This window comes from Chelonoidis abingdonii, chromosome 3 (genome assembly GCF_003597395.2).
Source record: "Chelonoidis abingdonii isolate Lonesome George chromosome 3, CheloAbing_2.0, whole genome shotgun sequence".
Classification (NCBI taxonomy): domain Eukaryota; kingdom Metazoa; phylum Chordata; order Testudines; family Testudinidae; genus Chelonoidis; species Chelonoidis abingdonii.
The window spans coordinates 170,389,467-170,408,053 of record NC_133771.1 but is presented as its reverse complement, the minus strand read 5'-3'; the positions used below and the strand labels follow the sequence as shown (position 1 = coordinate 170,408,053).

Here is an 18,587-nt window from a genome sequence, read left to right as displayed (position 1 = left end):
CAAAACTTCCCTCCCTTGAGATTTGAAAAATCTTGTTTCCTGATTGGTCCTCTGGTCAGGTGTTTGGTTCCCTTTGTTAACCCTTTACAGGTAAAAGAAACATGAACCCCTAGCTATCTGTTTATGACAGTCTCCCATTAAATATTTACATTTTTTTGCTCTCTTGGCCTCAGTTCAGGAAGATGCTTAGGTACATGCGTAATTTGAAGCATGTGAAGTTAATGGGCCTGCTCGTGTGCTCAGAATTAGGCATGTACTTAAGTAACGTGTTGTACCTAAGCCCAACTGCTGTTTCCTGACCATTGAGATCTTGCCACTTAGTTATAGATTCCCTTTGATGGAAAATTGACAAAAAACAGTTTCCCATCACACCTTATTTTAAAGGCACTGCCCATTGCTGCCACTTAAAATAATGATCTGCCCATTGCACAAACACTTGTTCCTTTGAAAATACTGTTATGCTGTACTACTATAGTATCCATGTAGGAACCCTCTAGAACAATCTTTTTATCTGTCCTTAGAGAAAAAGCATAACAAATCAAATTATAACAGTCCAAGCTAAGATTTTATTCAAGTGCAAAAATTATGTGGGTTGTAAAACCAAATGTTTAATCAAGTAACAACCACAACAAAAGTTGTGATAGAAAAACAATAAATTAGAGGGAAAAAATATCCCTAGCTAAGTGAACTTTTATCGCAATTAAAATTACACTTCTCCGTGCATTATATTTTCTATGTGCTCTATTGCTAGATTAATAGTTTTTAAAATATTTTTGTATTGATTTTTTTAATTGGATGCTGGATAACAATTTGAAATAAATTACTATTGTTCACTCACTGTTATTTCTAGGTATAATCATAAGATATGAAATCTATATGAGAGGAGCATTACGATCAGATGGAAGTCGTATTCCTCCTGAAAGTCGCATCTTCCAAAGCAGTGGATGGCTCAGTCCTCAGCCAATTATGGAGTCTGCTAATGAAAATGCATTAATGCCACCTCAGACCAGCACCACAATTACTGATCTTGAGCCATTCACAGAATATGAGTTTTGTGTTTTAGCCGTAAACATGGCTGGTAGCATATTTTCAGACTGGATATCAGGAAGAACTGGAGAAGGAGGTAAGTATTAGTTCATATCAACTAATTTTTAAAAACCTAGAATGTATTTAAAAAAAGAGAGCTTTTTTGTTAAGTAAATAGCCATAGGGACAAATTCTGCTCATCTTATTTATCCAAATCTCACTTAAATTTGCTTGAGTAAAATGACTGTGCAAGAAAAAATCGCAATCACACTGCAACAAACATCTAAGACCATATGATAACAAAATCTTATTACTCTTAAGTTTGGTTATCTGAATTTTACCTAGTTTTCCCCATTATTGTGTATACCTTCTTCAAGCAAATCCTCATTAACCCACTTTTTTTCTTGAAAACCTGGGAGAATAGGTAGGGCTTGAGGTGAGCCTTGAAGGTCAACAACTCAGACTCTGTAACACTTGCAATTTTGGGGGAAGAAATAAATGTGGATGCAATGACTATCATTTAAGTCCTTATTCAGGAAAGATGCTTAAGCATGAGCTTAACTTTAAATACATGCTTAAATTACCATATATACTTGTTCATAAGCTGATTTTTTTTTTTTTAGTAAAAAAGGGAAGCACCAGAGAAAGGGATCAGCCTATGAACGGGTATAGACAGGAAGAGGTGGGACACAGCTCCTCCCACCAACTGAGAGAACAAAGAGAGGCAGCACAGGCAGCAGAGACAGAAGGGAAGAGACGGGGCCAGAGTCTCTCCACTTCTGGCTGCGCTTTTCACCCCCAGCCTCCCAAGCAGCTGCAGTTCTGGGGCTGGCAGGCTGCAGCCGTGCTGCTCAGCCCTGCCCCCCAGAGCAGGGTGTGGCAATGTTGCCTGGCCCGCCAGAGCACAATGCAGCCATGCTGTCTGGCCCAGCCTGCTGGAACATGCTGCTGCCACGCCACCTGGTCTGGCCTGCCAGATAAGGTGGGAAGGGATGGGATGGGGAGAGTGTGGGGGTCCCAGGCTAGTGGGGGGGTCATGTGGGGGATAGTCACAGGGGTAACTTTACTGACTCCCAGCTTCTTCCCCTCAAAAAAAAATTTCCCCACAAGTTGGTGTCCCGGCCTGTCAGGGTAAGCACCTGATGCACCGGGACACTTTGTTTATTTAGGTTTAGCTCCATGCCTGTGGATTTTCAAGGTAAACAAACCATCTCGGCCCACCAACAGCTTATCCTGATGGCCCAGGAGCTAAAGTTTGCTGACCGTCTGAATTATAGGGTCAGCTTATGAACAGGTTATAAATTTTTTCCATTTTTACTTATCCATCTTGGGGGGGGAGGTCAGCTTATAAATGAACCAGCTTATGATCAAGTATATCCTGAATCAGGGCCTTAGTTTGCATTTACAGCTAGGTTTTTCAAAAAGGTTCAGGTCCACATTTTCAAGAACTCAGCACTCACAAGTGGGGCTAGATTTTAAAAGAGCTGTGCTCTCATGCACTAAATAAAGGCCAGGCACCTAAGTAGGGACCAGATTTTCAAAAGTACTCTGCACACAACAGCTGGCGTTATGACACCAATGGCCAGATTTTCAAAAGAGTTCAGTACTCGACATATTGAGCTCTTCTGATAATAAGGCTACTTATTTTCTTGCCTAAATTGGAGCTGAGCTCTCCTGACAATTCTGGTTTTTCCTACCTGATAGAGCTCAGATTTCAGTGATTAAATGTCTCATCAATATCAGTAAGGCTATGATTTAGTCACGGGTATTTTTAGTAAAAGTCATAGACTGGTCAGGGGCAATAAACAAAAATTCACAGTCCATGACCTGACGATGACTTTTACCTGTGATTAAATCTTGGGGTGGGATGCTGGGGGAGCAGAATGGGGCCACTGCTGGGGGGGGGTGCACCCAGGACCAGCGACACCAGCTGCTGGGGACCACGGCTGCTCTGGCCAGCTGGGGATGGCTGCCCAGGGCCGCCAGAGCAGCAGGTGGTGTGGCTGTCCCTGGGGGCTATCTGAGCAGTTGACCTCGGAGCCAGCTGCTTGGGAGGCCCTGTGGTCAGCCACACTGGCCCCTGCAGAAGTCACGGAGGTTGCAGAAAGTCACGGAAACTGTGATTTCCGTGACCTCCATGACAGACATGGAGCCCTACTCATTAGTGATGCCCACATTTGTTGGTGCCTACAAAATCACGTCCTCAATTATTTGCTTCCACAAAATGGGAGGCTAGGCTAAAACCCTTTGTAGAATTTGGCTTTCTGCTTATCAGTTTTTAAATAGCATATATCACAAAAGTGTCAGATTTTCTCTTGGGAAGAGGTCCATTAGTATGGTGTTTGTAATAAGAGGCACTCTGAGTTGGGATTCTATCATTACAAAGTGAGAAGGTGGGGCTTTTACTACAGTGCACACAGTGCTTTTAAAGGTTTTGTTACCCAAGACAGGAGCATTCCTTTATAAGAAGTGAGAGATGTGTTAATTTCAAACCTGCCCAGCAAACAAAATTGCTTTTAAGGTGATTAAGCATTGAACAATCATTGCTTTTATCAGGTTTTTTCCAGATCAGATGAAAATTTTGCATCTGAGAGCTTTTCATCTATGTACTTCCTACCTATATATGCCAAAAAAGGTGTTTAGTAGCTAAGTGGTTGTTAGTACCTCTTTAAAAATGTGTGCATTATAAAATCAAGGTTTTATTTTGTATAGGCGATTTTTTTACCTTTTTATATAATATTTAAAACACTATAAAATTCCATTTCGACTTAAAAATTAATTTTTACAAGGGGCTTATTAAGGAATTGGATGTGAAAAGACATTTTATAGTCTATAACAGATGGCATTTTACAAATACAGTAAGAAAACTTGCATGACACATGTTGTTCATTTATTTTATGGTAAATTAGCACATTTGTTTTTAGCTCCTGTATTCATGCCATCTCCATCAGTATTCCCTCTTTCACCGTATTCTCTCAATGTATCTTGGGAAAAGCCACAAGATAATGTAGCAAGAGGAGAAGTGATGGGATACAGCATCAATGTAATTACCACACAAAACATGTTGCCAGTATTTTCCCAGGTATTGTTGTTATCAATCTGTTTTCATTGTTTGCTAATATATGGATGTTATACAGAAGAAGAAAAAATAGTATCAGCCTTGGTGTCCTGGCAAAATTTTTATTTGCCTATTTACTGTACATTCTGCTTACCTAATTTCCTCACCCAGCAATTTATGGCATGCTTTTCATTTTCTGTAATGTTGTGTGCATTGCTTAAATAGGTGTTGAATTGTACCCCTGAAGAGAGCTGTATTTCAGTGAAGGGGAAAGAGATGCCTAGATATGAAGAGACAATTCAGGTGAATTGTGTCAATACCCTCAAGCTGTGCATATGTTGATTCTGTAAAAGCAGCATATATGTGTGCCCTGAGGGCACCCAGCAATATGTGCAATCCATGCACAGTCCCGCTATCCACTTGCCAGTGTTGACATCTCTCTGTTTTATTATTTTTAAAGCTTTCCCTTTTGGAGTCAGGTGATTATGCAAGAATTTCAGCCTATGTTTTTGATGACTCTTGTGGTTTCTAGGAAAAGTTTGAAAACATGATCCCCAAAGGTTCAAAAGGCAAATAAAAAGAATGCAAGAATAGTGGCTAAAAATCATGACATTTTAAAAAATAAATCTCATGATTCTGGGGTGCTGACGTGTGATTTTGGAATTATTGGGGCTGGTAATACTGTTTTACACAGACGACTACTGATAGCTCCTTCTGTTACTCCTGCTCCTGAACTGTGCTAAAAGCAAGAATAATCTGCGTGGGAGGAGCATGTAAATTGGCCATTGTTGGAATATGCCACAGGATCTGACTTTTTCTCCTTTTTCCAGGGGTGCTCCACCCTTGCTCTTTCCTGAGGCCCGACCCCCACTCTGTCCCCTCCCCCAAAGCCCCACTCTGGCTACGTCCTGCCTCTTTCAAATTCCACTCTGTGTCCTCCCCTGAGCACGCCCCATCCTCACTCTGCCTCTTTCCGCCCCGCTGTTCCCTCCCACCCACCTCACTTCCCGCACCTCCTGCCCACTGCCGAACAGCAGATTGGCAGCAGGCAGGAAGCTAGGGTGACCAGATAGCAAGTGTGAAAAATCAGGACGGGGGTAGGAGGCAATAGAAGCCTATATTAAAAAAAAAATAAAAAAATCCCCAAATATTGGGCCTGTTCCTATAAAATTGGGACATCTGGTCACCCTACGGGAGGCGCTGGGGCAGAAAGAGTTGATCGGAGGGTGGCTGGTGAGGTCTGAACCAGTCATGGAACACCCAGTGTCAGCGCCTATGGAATATTCCAATAACTTCTAGGCCCCATCCCAGAACATACCACTACAATTCCACTTGCAGAAATCCTACAGCGAATGGAAACCTTTTGCTCAGAGCCACAAATGAGAATGAAAAATAGTTGTCATGACTTTCCCTTGTCCTGTGGCTTTTCTAGTGTGTGTGTAAGTGTAGGTTAGAATTCAATCCATAATTTATGGAGCACTTTGGATAACCTGCAGGATGAAAAGTGCTATATAAATGTATGATTTGCAGTGTTGCAATTTTTTGCAATTTTATCGCAACTGTCCCAATATTCTTTTTTCATGAAGTCCCAGTTCCTGGAGTCATTTTATTTTGTGAGAATCATAGCTTTTATTTTTAAAATAGTATCTTTCTAGTCTTCTGGTTGAAAATGTGAACCCTGAAAAACAGAAGGCAAGTAAAAAGAATCCCAGATCTTAAAATCACAAGTTTTTGGAGGCCTTACTCATAACTTTTAAATGTTTGGGGTTGACAATACTGGATTTTTAATTTTAATTATTTTGGCAATAATATTGAACTATAAATCTAAAGAGTGAGTGAAGAAGTGTTGCATATTAGCTAGGGAGCAAGGGAATGGCAGCCAGAACTCCTGCGTTCTATTTCTGACACTGATGTAAGTATATTATTTATGGTACTGTCTCTCTGCCTCCATTTGCTTATCTGTAAAATGGAGACAGTAATACTTATCCACCTCATGGGGTTGTTGAAATTGTAACTTACTTATGTGTAAAGTGCTTTAGACCTCCTGGGTTCCAATTCTGTGAGACTCGTTTCTCTAGAAATCTGAAGTATCTGAAACAGTTTATCTGAACAACAAACTCTTTGCCTGCGTAAATATTGACTGGTCCCATCAGAATGTGTGTGCCACTCATGTCACTTATTTCACAATGATCAGATTGATAGGCTTAGATTTCATCACTTAATGGTGACATCTTCATCATCCATAATCTACAGTGTTTGTAGCGATACCAGCACCACCACACAGCTTTATGAGGCAATAACTATGTCTCCTCATTTATCCACCCAGGAACTGGATTGTTACCTCATAAAACAGTGTGATGGAAGTATTGTTTAAATCCTACCTTGTTGATGTTCACCAAAATAATCCTTTTCTACTAATGGATCGTGGCAAAACTTTCCATGTTTAAATGCATGAACCTACAAATTCAGAGTCTAATTTGTTGTTAGCGATAATATCCTCTTTTAACAGGAATGAAAACATTATTTAACTAAGTGCCATCTTCCAATTTGTTTGTCTTGCAGGTTGTATATATAGCTGAAGCTCATGAGCTGTCCTATATAGTGACAGGATTAAAACCCTACACAATGTACAACTTCACTATTACTCTCTGCAATCGAATTGAATGTGTAACCAGTGAGCCAAGCATGGGACAAACCTCAGCAGCTGGTAAGGAAATAATCTGATCCATGTACAAAGTTGACGCAGCTTTCTAATGAGTACCATTACAGATGATCATAGTTTGATGCACAGTGACAGGGATAGGTGTTGTATTAATATAAAGTGACTTGCTTAATTGTAATTTGTTTACCTTGACAGTTTAGAAACAAAACAAAATGTTTTCCTTGCAGGTTTACAGTATACTCTAATGCGATGGGATTTATGTGCTTCTCTCAATTACAAGTCAGTTATTTAGTTATCCTATTCCTGTTTGTTTATATCATGCCCATCTATAGCTCTTATGCTGATTAGAGCTGATAATAAATCAGTTGCTTCTTATAAGTCTTCATGTGCCAGATTTTCAAATGAAGGCATGCAGAAGTGTGTGTGCACTTATGCAAATGCTTGGCTTTACACGCGAGTAGGAGTTGCATTCTGTTCTTATGAACTGGACTTTCAAACTTTGTCTAGCTTGTGTGTGGTGAGTATTTGTGTACCTATGCCAGAGACACACTGATGTACATGCATGTTTTGCATGTGCCCATTTGAAAATACTCAGGTTATGAAGGTTCTCTGTTACAGAGCTGAAATACTGTAAACATCAGTTCCAAATCTGTGGAGCACTTGCTGGTGGTGTGCAGAGAGTTGGCTGGTCACATTGCTCTCTCTTTATGTCCAGCTGCAGCACAACGTAAACAAAAACATTAAATTATTTCACAATATTACCATTTCCAGTTATGCAACTGTTGTATGGGATCATGAATGGGACGGAGGTGATCATGCAATCATGAACAGTAGGGGAGGTGATCCACGAAATGAGCTATCTATTGTGATGTGTTCCATAATGTGAAAAAAATTGAGAACCCCTGCTATATAGAATATTTTTAAAAACTTTTTAATGTTCCCTTCTTCCCTTCCATGGTTGCCAGTCTACTTGTTTTCAGTTATGGGGAAAATGATTTGTTCACTCACAATGGATACCACTCCCTCACTGTTCAGGCCTTCTGTTTGAATGGACAGAGATGGCTCTGAGGTGGTGTCTCTTCTGTTTCTGGACTCCAGGAAATTTCTTTGATCTCTTTGTGTTGCAGCCCCTTTAAAATTTTAACTTGGCTCTGTCTTAAGAACCCGTTCCATATAAGCATGACTTTACTTCTCCACCATCATTCCCAACCGTCCAATTGTCATCTCAGGAATGGAGTATCAAATTAGTGCCAGCCTAGACAGCTCTGCCCCATAGGAACCTCACTGTTCCATGGGTTTCCAAAGGCTAATAGCCCCAGAAACAAATATGACCTACATGGGACCCTTTGTTGTTGTTACAAATTATCCAATCTTGCGTGTATATATTTATTCAGAGATTGAGAATGAATAGCTCGGTTAAGCTTGACAGCTTGTTTATGACTGTCTCCTCCTCAGTTGTGTTAACGCTTAGAGACCTATCACATTAAAGAAGACAGGAGAATACAAAACAGAATAACAGACAGGTCTGGATTTATTAGACTTTTCACATTATAGCATTTTTCTGTTTACCGTTTACAGATCTTGAGAGTGACCACTATGAGAATTGAAGGGTTCGGTCTCGTATTGCATTTGCTCAGTTGAAACAGTACTACTGATGTTGATTTCCCAGATTTTATGCTCATAAATTTTAAAATGTAAAGAACAAAACACTTGGATTTTGCATGCCATTTCTTTTTTCACCATTCAGATTTTTCATAACTGTAGCAAATTGTTTGCAATCCTATAGTTAAGTGTCTAATACTATTTCCATAACAGGTTTATATTTGCAACAGTTCCATCCTGGGAGAAAATATTTCTAAAAAAAGTATTTAAAATATATTTATTTTTAAAATAAAACCACCTGGTTTTGTAATCTTCAAGTTAATATAAGAAAGTAGAATAATACTAGACAGACTTGGAGATACCATTCCCATCCACAGCAGGGATAGTGGATCAGATCCTGGTCAATGCAAAGTCCTTGTTGCACCAATGAGTGGTTCAAAGGTGAATTAAAATTGCCTTGAAAGGGGAGGTAAGGATTCCCTGAGTGTGAAGGAATCTCCATTTGGCAAAGAATCACTAACACTGGCTCTGTGCCACTCGCTGTTGGCCCCCTGGCAGAAGGAGCTTGCTGGAGGAGATGTGGCTGAAGTGTGCTTCAGTGTAATGGTCCCTTACGGCTGTTACAATCCAGTGCAATTTAGAGTAGCCTTGAGTTTTGTTTCAGCTTGTGGTAGAACTGAAGGCTGCTTCCACTGACCTTTGACTTTTGAGAACAGAATTTGGCCCATTATCTCTTATTGATACCAGAGTGGAAGGACCTCCTCTCCCCCCACAGTCTCTTTCTAAGCATAGTTTTATTTTCCAAACATAGGCAAAACACAAAAAGAGTTCCTCAGCCCACCATGGGCTACAGCTCTCAGGGAACTTTCCCTTTTGCCTCATTATCCCTCCTTTTTCAGGACCCACAACAACATTCTTCTGTGCTATTTTAATTGAGCACTGCCTTTCAGGGCTTTCTCCTTGGAGGCCCTCTTTCCCCTGTAGGCTCCCAAGGGACTGAAGGCAGTGGGACTTTGGCAGTCTCGCTCAGGGAATTTCAGAGAAAGAGAGAGAACTCAGAACCCAGAGTAATGAGAGTAGCGAGAGCTCAGAAGAAGGAGCAAAGCTGGGCTGAACCTTTAGGAAGGGGATGCTCCTGAAGTGGGGAGTAGTGGAGTCAGATCAGGTTTGTGAAAGCAGAAAGCAGTTGAGTTACCTGTGAACTTCCCTAGGACAGAAAGCCATGGCCAAAGAGGCCGAGGGAGATACCTTCTGGCTGTCTAAGCTGGAGAGCCGGAGAGAGCTGAAGATTGGGAAATGATAGGGGGAATGAGTCTCTGTGTAAGGGCTAGAACTAGACCTGGTAAGCAAACAGAATGGAGATGCTCCCCAGCTCTAGGTTCTGAGGTGGGAGGTGTGGGGGTGAGAGGTGCTGGAGTTACACGTGGTGTGTTGATGTATTGTTGGGACTTAAAAGATTGAATGTACTGTTTGGTCTGTGCTGGAGAAATCTGAATTGTGGTTGAGGCTTTTGTGGTAATTAACCCTGCAAAAGGCTATTTATATGTGGAAAGCTTGTGTGGAGTTATTGGAGGCTATGAAAGAAAAGAGAAACTGAGGCAAAAGCATTGGTCCTGTTGTGCCCTGCTGCAGCGTTAGGAAGAAGGAGATGCCTTTTCACATATGGTGAAGAATGCAAGCAGGTGATCAGCCCATGGGTAAAAGGAACTATGAATGCTTGGAAGAGGGCACTCGAGGCATGGGGCTGCTTGCACAGCCACTCTGAAGCCATGAGGGGCACCCAGGACATATACCTTTGACATGGATCTTATGCTATTTTTTTTACTTTCAAAGTTTTACTTCTGTTTTGTGTTTCATTGAGACCATTACATTATGGATCACATTCCCAGCAGAGGTAATTGGCATAGCTTCATAGACTGGAGGTATACAAATTACAGCAGGGGAGGATCTGGTCACAAGAAAGAGGTTCAAAAAATGTAGTTGCACAGAATACTATCAATATTTGCTGAATATTAAAATGAGGTCAAATGTTTGTCATTAAGGATTTCTACTTCATTTCAGAGGTGTTGGAACAATTTGTATAGTGGGGTTGCTGAGAGCCATGAATCAAACTGTAAATCCTATATATAATGGAAACCACTTAAAGCCAGTGGGTGTTGCGGCACCCCTAGAACCTCTAGTTCCAGCACCTATGGTTCATTTTTGAAAGCAGTTTATGGTCAAATCAATGTCACTGTAAAATTAATGCAGATTTCTCAAAGGCAATACTTTCAGGGGCTCAAAAGTTTTTTGTAAGACACAAAGACATCTAGTTGTCTCTTCTTCCCCTGCCCCTCCCATTCCTGGTTTGTGACATTTCAGCAGAATAGAATTAGCTGTGTGAGAACATTAATTGCTTATCCTACAGATCTCAATATCAAATAGTCAGTGTGACTTAAACAATCTATACAGCTGTGTTTCATTAACTGCTGTGTGACTGAACTCACTTTTTGTAATTAAGTTTGTCTTTCATTTGTCCTTTTGTAAGATTTTTTTTCAAACTTAAATTTAACATCATTTGTTCTTAAAAAAGACACCAAAACACACCCTTGTGATTGCTGCCATTCACCCCAGCACATTGTATTACTGCTCCTTTGCTTTTGATGGCAATTACAGGGTTCAGAAGCTAATTTGTAGAAGATATTCTTCCAGCAGCAGCTGCATCTGGCTTCTTGGCAGACTCTTCAAGCAGTTATATTGCTGGTTTTGGAGTTGCCTCTGGGTTTACTGGGGTAATGATGAGGATGGGCTCTCTGGGCTGTCTTATGCTCCTGGATGTCATTTTATTTTTTGATTACCCTTTTAATCTAAGTAATTTTGTCCATTTTTATCCATTTATGAAAAAAGTCCAGTACAAACTCTGTTGGAGAGCTACATTCCATTTGCACTAGCAATGCATCACTTGCTTATGCCTGTCATATATTGGCTTTCCGCACAATTCTAAGCACCAGCCTTAAAACAACCCATATCCTGTTATGCTGGTAATTAATCGTGCATTAACTTCTCTCTCTCTATTAAAAGTAAAATATGAAGGATGTTTGGTGCTGGTCTGAAAACACACATTGTTTTTCATGCATGTACATAAGTCTTTTCATTGCAAATAGGACCCAAAGTGATTAAACAAGCTCTCTTAATATGTTAATTTATAATTTTAATTACAACAATCTTGTGTATATATAGTCATTAGTGAATACTAATATAAATATTTTTCTACCTTTTTATTCATAATGCATAAACCAATCATCCAGTTACTTCTCGGCAGTTGCCTGTTTTTGTTTCATAATACAATCTTTGTTCTCAGTTATGAATGCATTTTGTTCATTCCTGTCTTGAATAATCCCTCATTAAGCTAGTCACTTTCTGCTCCATGCTAAAAAGGAAAAATTATCATGCAAATGTGGCATGCCATATTAAAAAGCACATTACCAAACACTTTTTTGTTGCTGTCCTTCAATTAGTTTCCCTTCTTGGAATTTAATTTCATTTGTTGTTAAACTACTGACTTGATGTATGGACTCATGAATTTGAGGCTGCTGCCAAGAATGTAGAAGGAAGAAAAATCAAAGCCTCTTCAGAAAGTTGCAGAGGCAAAACTGAAATGAATTTGCTTCACCTTTGACAAGAACACTTGAGCAGCATTTGAGTCATCTGATGATTCAGCTTGGCTAATTAGCTGATTATTTATTTCAAGAATAAAGGCGCTGTTTTATAATTAGAGAAGTGTAAAGTAATCTAAGAAATTTGGTAATGACAGATGACTTAAGTAACTTCTGAGATAAACAGTATCTGCTCAAACTTGTCTCGCTGAGTGTTCTCAATCTGTAGTTAAACTGCTCTTTGAGTCTTGGTAAAATAGTAGGAAGCCAAATGTTTGTTTGTTCGCCCAACATTACACTTCAGAAAGTAGCTCACATTATTCTTTTGCCAGTGTGTCAAATTTGCATGGTTTTTAAGGTATGTGTAAGTTGTATTTCTCTTGATTAAAAGCTTTTGGTTCAAAGCAATACTTTTTAATTGCCTAATGATATAAGTCAGTTCTTAGGAAAGAACCGTGCATTTAGGAGTTCATTTGCAATATAACTGAAAAATTCATTGCATGGCAGTAAAACAATTTACTGTTAATTACAAGGAGAAAAATTTGCTGTACCATGCTCACAGATTGCCATGAATCATGCAGCACTCCTAGAGATTTATAACAGATGCGTAAGTGGGATGAATTAGCAGAGTTTAATAACAGAGACACAAATCATGCAGACTTCAAGGAGCTTTAATTGATATACTAGAATGTGACGGGCATGAATCACTCAGCCATTCAACAGCACTGTAACATATGGTCAGCTCAATATGCTGCATCTTAAATCGGTTGGTAAGTCGTTGGTTGTCCCATATGGTGGAAGCAATATATTTTTCATGATTTTTTTAAATACTGTATTTTACATTCATTTTAAAGATATGATTATAATACATATTATTAAATGGTCTCCTGGTACCCTTTATGGATGTTTTCTTTTTTTGTTTTTTCATTAAAATTTCTTAAAAAAAAACCCCTAAAAAGAGTCTTCTGAAAAAGTCTAAAATGATTGTCAGAAGCCATAAGTACTCATTTACTATTGTCCCATTTGATACTGCTTGAAGTGGATACGGAAGCGGAGCTTGTACCAGGAATGCTACAGCAATTGCAGGGTCCTGTGAACCAAATAACCCATAGCAATAATGAAACTAATAGCTGTCTGGCTTTGCATATAGTTTTACTCATAGGCAAAATTTGGAGACAAATAGGACTCAGGCCACCGTGATCTCCCCCCCCCCCCCAAATAAAAAATTTGCACCTCCAAAATGGTTGTGACGTTCACAACAGCTCTGATTTGTATGTGCTACAGTATGAACTCTAATGGAGAACAGTCACAAGTTTAAGTATTTGTCTTCCTTGTTAATATTGTCTTTTAAAATAGCACAAACAAGAGTAACACCTTGCTCCTGTAATCATCTTGAAAACCTTTAAGATCTAATTGCAGACTAATACTGATGGGTCCAAAACATCCACCTGTAATACACTGAGAATTATTTATTCAAACATGTACAAGTATGTAGAGTGGTAAAGGTTTTGTAGCCAGACTGTAAACCCATTTTTATTGGGACAGAAATCTGGCAGTCTGTGGAAAAGCTTTAGCAGTTGTATTAGTAAACCTGACAGACTTGAGAAAGGAATATTGCATCTTTAGAACTGTGGCTGCCAGAATTTAATGTCAACAATTAAAATTTATTTTGATCCTTACCTAGTGTTTATTACTGTTTGTATACACAACAGACCTTACTAATACAGAGATGCACTATTAGATGGAATTACCATCTGTTCAGAGTGAAATGCTGGCATCTGTCTTAGATTCTAAAACTAAAATGATATTATTTCAAACAAAAACAAAATTAACTGCTCTTTACTTAGCAACTTCGTTTTTGCATGTGCGCCTTCATACATAGGAAAGGCTTATTTGTAATGACCTATGTAATCACGTCTCTGTTTGGATATATAACTTTAAAATAAGCTGTATGGGCCATCTGTCTTTACTGGTCTTTTTGGTGCCCTCTGGTATTCAGTGGCATGCAGCAATCATTGGCTTTTAAATACTGTTTTAGCTTTACAATATATTAAATATATATTATAGTGCAAGACATTAAAACTACATAATTAAAATATCCAAAATGTGACTTTGAATCTACTGAAATACAGTATGCTCATTATTTTGACAGATGTGTCTTAACAGAATGTGCCTGAAAAAAATTTAAATAGGTAAAATTATAGTCAATTCATCTTAACATAGTAGCTACAGGTACCACAGTGACACCTTTAGGAAAATATATACTATATCTTTTAGTCCTGAATATTTTTAATTTCAGCATACAGTACCACAAAGGCTAATGTTACAGATTTATTTTCAACTTTTTGGGGGGTCTTTACTTAAGAATAGGCTCTCACTTTGTGCAAGGAGGTGAATTCTCAAGTACCAAGGACATTCTAGTTTTAAATACTGATGTTATAGCAAAGACTTTCTGAAAGGCTAGGCTTCTATTCCATATATCACCAAATAATAAATTGTGTCAGGCCAGTGTTTAATGCATGTACACAGTGCATTAACTGTAACTGTAGTACATTTATTTGTGCTAGAGGAGACTTGAAAATGATTAAAAGATCAATACTTCCCTGTCACAGACGCAAGTGTTACGATGCATTTAAGTAGTTAATTGCATAAGCCCCATAAAAGCTTCAAGTTTGGGTAGCAGGGATGCCATAGTTACAGTCCAAGCAGCTACCATTTATTAATGGTGGACTTCTAAGGGAGATATGTTTGTTGTCATAAGTGTTGGCTATCTGTGTACATTTTAGAAATAATGAATTTTAGCATTTCTGTTTTGGCATCAGTGAGTTGAACCAGAAGGCTCAACCTCAGTACTGACATTTTAAAATGCTGACGTACACTTATTCTCTCCAGTGATGAAGTTTTGATTGTTAAGCCACATTTTCTGTTTAAACCTCTGCATTTATATTGAAATTCATTAGTGTTCTGCCCTACTTATGCAGGGAAAGCTTATGACCTCACACCACACTACTTTAATTTTGACATTATAAATTTCTAACATAGCAGTGTGATGCTAATTAGATTGTGAAGTCATAAATGATGTCTAAGTAGGAATTTACAACACACGCAGTATGGTTGGTGGGGTTTTTTTTTTTCATCTCTTCAAGAAGAGTTTTTATCAAGTTGCAGAAAAAGAAATAGCAACATGCTACGGGTTAATAGTCCTGTAAATGCAAGAATCTTTAAAAGGACATCATTAATTCAAACCAAATGAAGGTCTATACAATGAACTCATAGTATACACAAAGGTGTGTTATCATGCAATTCATCAGATTTTGAAGACCTGTATTTCAGTCCTGATCATGTTATTCCTGAAGTGAGTTTGGTGCCCTATAGTCATAACGGGAACGATTTAATTGAACGTGTTTCCATCATATCTCCCTTCCAGTCGCACACAATGAAGGTTCATTTATTAAATCCTTATTTATCAGACAGAGGGGTTACTAACAATATAAAATGGATATGGATTCCACTAATAAAGAACTACGTACATCAGCTGTAGACAATAGCTGGTTACACTGCTTTGCTGAATCAATCCACTCACACCTGTAGGACCATCATTTCGTTATCCAAACAGGTCATGCTGCCCTCCAGTGGCTTACTGTACAGTGTTTTTAAAAAACTTCAGTAGTTTTATTTCATAATTCAACTGTAGAGTGATCATTACAGTTGGCTTGATTAATAAGTATCACACTGAATGTTCCAGTATTAGGAAAATAAAATAATAATATCAAACTCCGTGGCATACTCATACCTGCAAAGAGTCAGTCTTGTATCAGCTTCGTAGTGTCCTACACAGCACCAACTTCTAGGAAAGAAAAGATGGAGAGTAACATTTACTCAGTTTGGAGAATTATCTGTATACATGACAGTGGCTCATAAAATTATATATCTGCTTTGAGGAAGAATCTTTCATGGAAACAGTGAGGATGTGCCAAACTGGTTATTTGCTAGAGGGCAATCACCGTGTAAGTCCTCAATACAAGTACTGGGATAATGGTTCTGCTTTTGTTGACCAATATTTGTTCACTTTTTGGCAAAATCTTGTTTACTCATGTACCAGAGTGCTAAAATGAAGTTAGGAAGAAGCTACTAAAGTTTGATTTTCCTCTGAATTTAGACCCTGACCCTGCATTGAGAACCCTGTGGGAGTATGCCTACATGGAGCCCCTTGAGAGCAATGCAGAACTGGGGGCTAAGAGTCTAACCAAAGAGGGAACATTAATTCTATTATGTGGAAGTGATTCGTATTATTAAGGGTCTATAAGAGTTATGTCTCATGGTCTGCATGGGCTGGAATAGTAGATAACTGTATCCGAAGTTTGAAGTGCAAATGAGACATTACTACAGGGTGGGGACCAGGGTTTTTTTTAAATATCAAGAATCCTTCAATTAGTATAGTAGTACAGTATAGGGGCTCCGTGGAAATTTGCATTTATTGTTTGGTTGACCAGAAACTGGGTCCCTCATAAACAATATATTACGTGTATGAAATTAAGTTCCAAGCAGTCTGAACAGATATGCATGGGTGACAATTTTTTTCCCTACACATAGCTCCAAGAAAACTTGCTGCCCCTCTTCTTGAAGGAGTAAACAGCACAGTGTTAAAGATAAATTGGAATAAACCTGAAGAACTTAATGGGCCTTTTCCCATCTACCAGCTGGAAAGAATGGATTCATCTTTTGCTATAACAAGGGTGGAAGTAATGAAAGGAATCCGTTTCCCAGGAAATGGTTATTACAAATTCCCCAGTTCTACTCTCCCTGCCAATACCGACTTTACAGGTAAATGAGTTTAAATTACTTACAGAATGTTTAAATTGCACTCTGCATTTGTTTTACCATTTATTATCTTCTATATCATTTTTATTGCTAGATCTGTAGATTTTACTTTGAGTATTGTGTAATTGTTAGCTATGTAAAGACTACTTCAGTTGTGCTAAGTGTGTAACTGAATGCATTCACTTGAAAGTTACAAATTCTCACAAAGAACCTGTAGAAAACTTTATCAGACATGGGCTTTTGATTCCTTTGGACTCAGACACTGAGCTATGGTGAGCTGTGCTGCAGACGTGATATATTTCTTAGTGGGAAATATAAACTGGGTTTTTATTTATTTTTCTAGGGTGAGATCTCTGCAGTGTATTCACTATTGATTTTAAAGCATGTTTCCTCCTCTGCTACCATTTAGTGTTCCAGTGGTAGTGTGAGAGCTGATAGAAAAACTCTCTCTTCCTTGCTCCTGTTTTGGATTTCTGTAGTATTCTAAGAGTGATGGGACAAAATGTATCTGTGACTATGAAGATCAGTGTTTTTAGGTGTGTGGTGGGGGCAGGGGCTGAGGGGGTTCACCAATCTGACAAATCGACTGGTACCTATAGTTCTTCTGTTTTTGGGTTGCTGCTGCCTATCATCAGCACTCTTTATGTCTTTACTTCTGGTTTGGGAAAGTAAACTTTTCAGGTGGAAAGTCTGTGAAAGGTAAGAAAGTAAGAACATAAGAATGGCCATACTAGGTCAAACCCAAAGGTCCAGCCAGCCCAGTATCCTGTCGGCCAGCAGTGGCCAATGCCTGGTGTTCCAAAGGAAGTGAATCTAACAGGTAATGATCAAGTGATCTCTCTTCTGCCATCCATCACCACCATCTGACAGACAACGGCTAGGGACACAATTCCTTACCCATCCTGGCTAATAGCCATTAATGGACTTAACCTCCATGAATTTATCTAGTTCTCTTTTCTAGTTATCTAGCCTTCACAACCTCCTCAGGCAAAGAGTCCCAGAGGTTGACTGTGCGCTGTGTGAAGAACTTCCTTTTATTTGTTTTAAACCTGCTTCCCATTAGTTTCATTTAGTGGCCCCTAGTTCTTATATTATGGGAACAAGTAAATAACTTTTCCTTATTCACTTTCTCCACATCACTCATGATTTTATATACCTCTATCATATCCCCCATTAGTCTCCTCTTTTCCAAGATGAAAATCCTAGCCTCTTCAATCTCTCCTCATATGGGACCCGTTCCAACCCCCTAATCATTTTAGTTGCCCTTCTCTGAACCTTTTCTAATGCCAGTATATCTTTTTTTGAGATAAGAAAACCACATCTGAATGCACTATTCAAGTTGTGGGCATACCATGGATTTATATAAGGGCAATAAGATATTCTCCATCTTATTCTCTATCTCTTTTTTAATGATTCCTAAAATCCTGTTTACTTTTTTGACTGCTGCTGCACACTGCGTGGATGTCTTCAGAGAAGTATCCACTATGACTCCAAGATCTCTTTCCTGATTTGTTGTAGCTAAATTAGCCCCCATCATATTGTATGTATAGTTGGGGTTATTTCTTCCAATGTGCATTACTTTACATTTATCCATATTAAATTTCATTTGCCATTTTGTTGCCCAATCACTTAGTTTTGTGAGATCTTTTTGAAGTTCTTCATAGACTGGTCAGGGGCAATAAACAAAAATTCACAGTCCATGACCTGACGATGACTTTTACCTGTGATTAAATCTTGGGGTGGGATGCTGGGGGAGCAGAATGGGGCCACTGCTGGGGGGGGG

At 38.9% G+C, this 18,587-nt stretch overlaps 1 protein-coding gene across 1 annotated transcript in view; it reads left to right on the top strand.

Annotated features, from left to right (window-relative positions):
- USH2A (usherin) overlaps positions 1 to 18,587 on the top strand; it is a 622,140-nt gene that overhangs the window by 124,521 nt on the left and 479,032 nt on the right. Inside the window, exons 17-20 of the mRNA XM_075064332.1 lie at positions 851 to 1,123; positions 3,951 to 4,108; positions 6,647 to 6,791; positions 16,577 to 16,807. Of these exons, the coding sequence (XP_074920433.1) occupies positions 851 to 1,123; positions 3,951 to 4,108; positions 6,647 to 6,791; positions 16,577 to 16,807 (807 nt within the window). The remainder of the gene's footprint in view (positions 1 to 850; positions 1,124 to 3,950; positions 4,109 to 6,646; positions 6,792 to 16,576; positions 16,808 to 18,587) is intronic.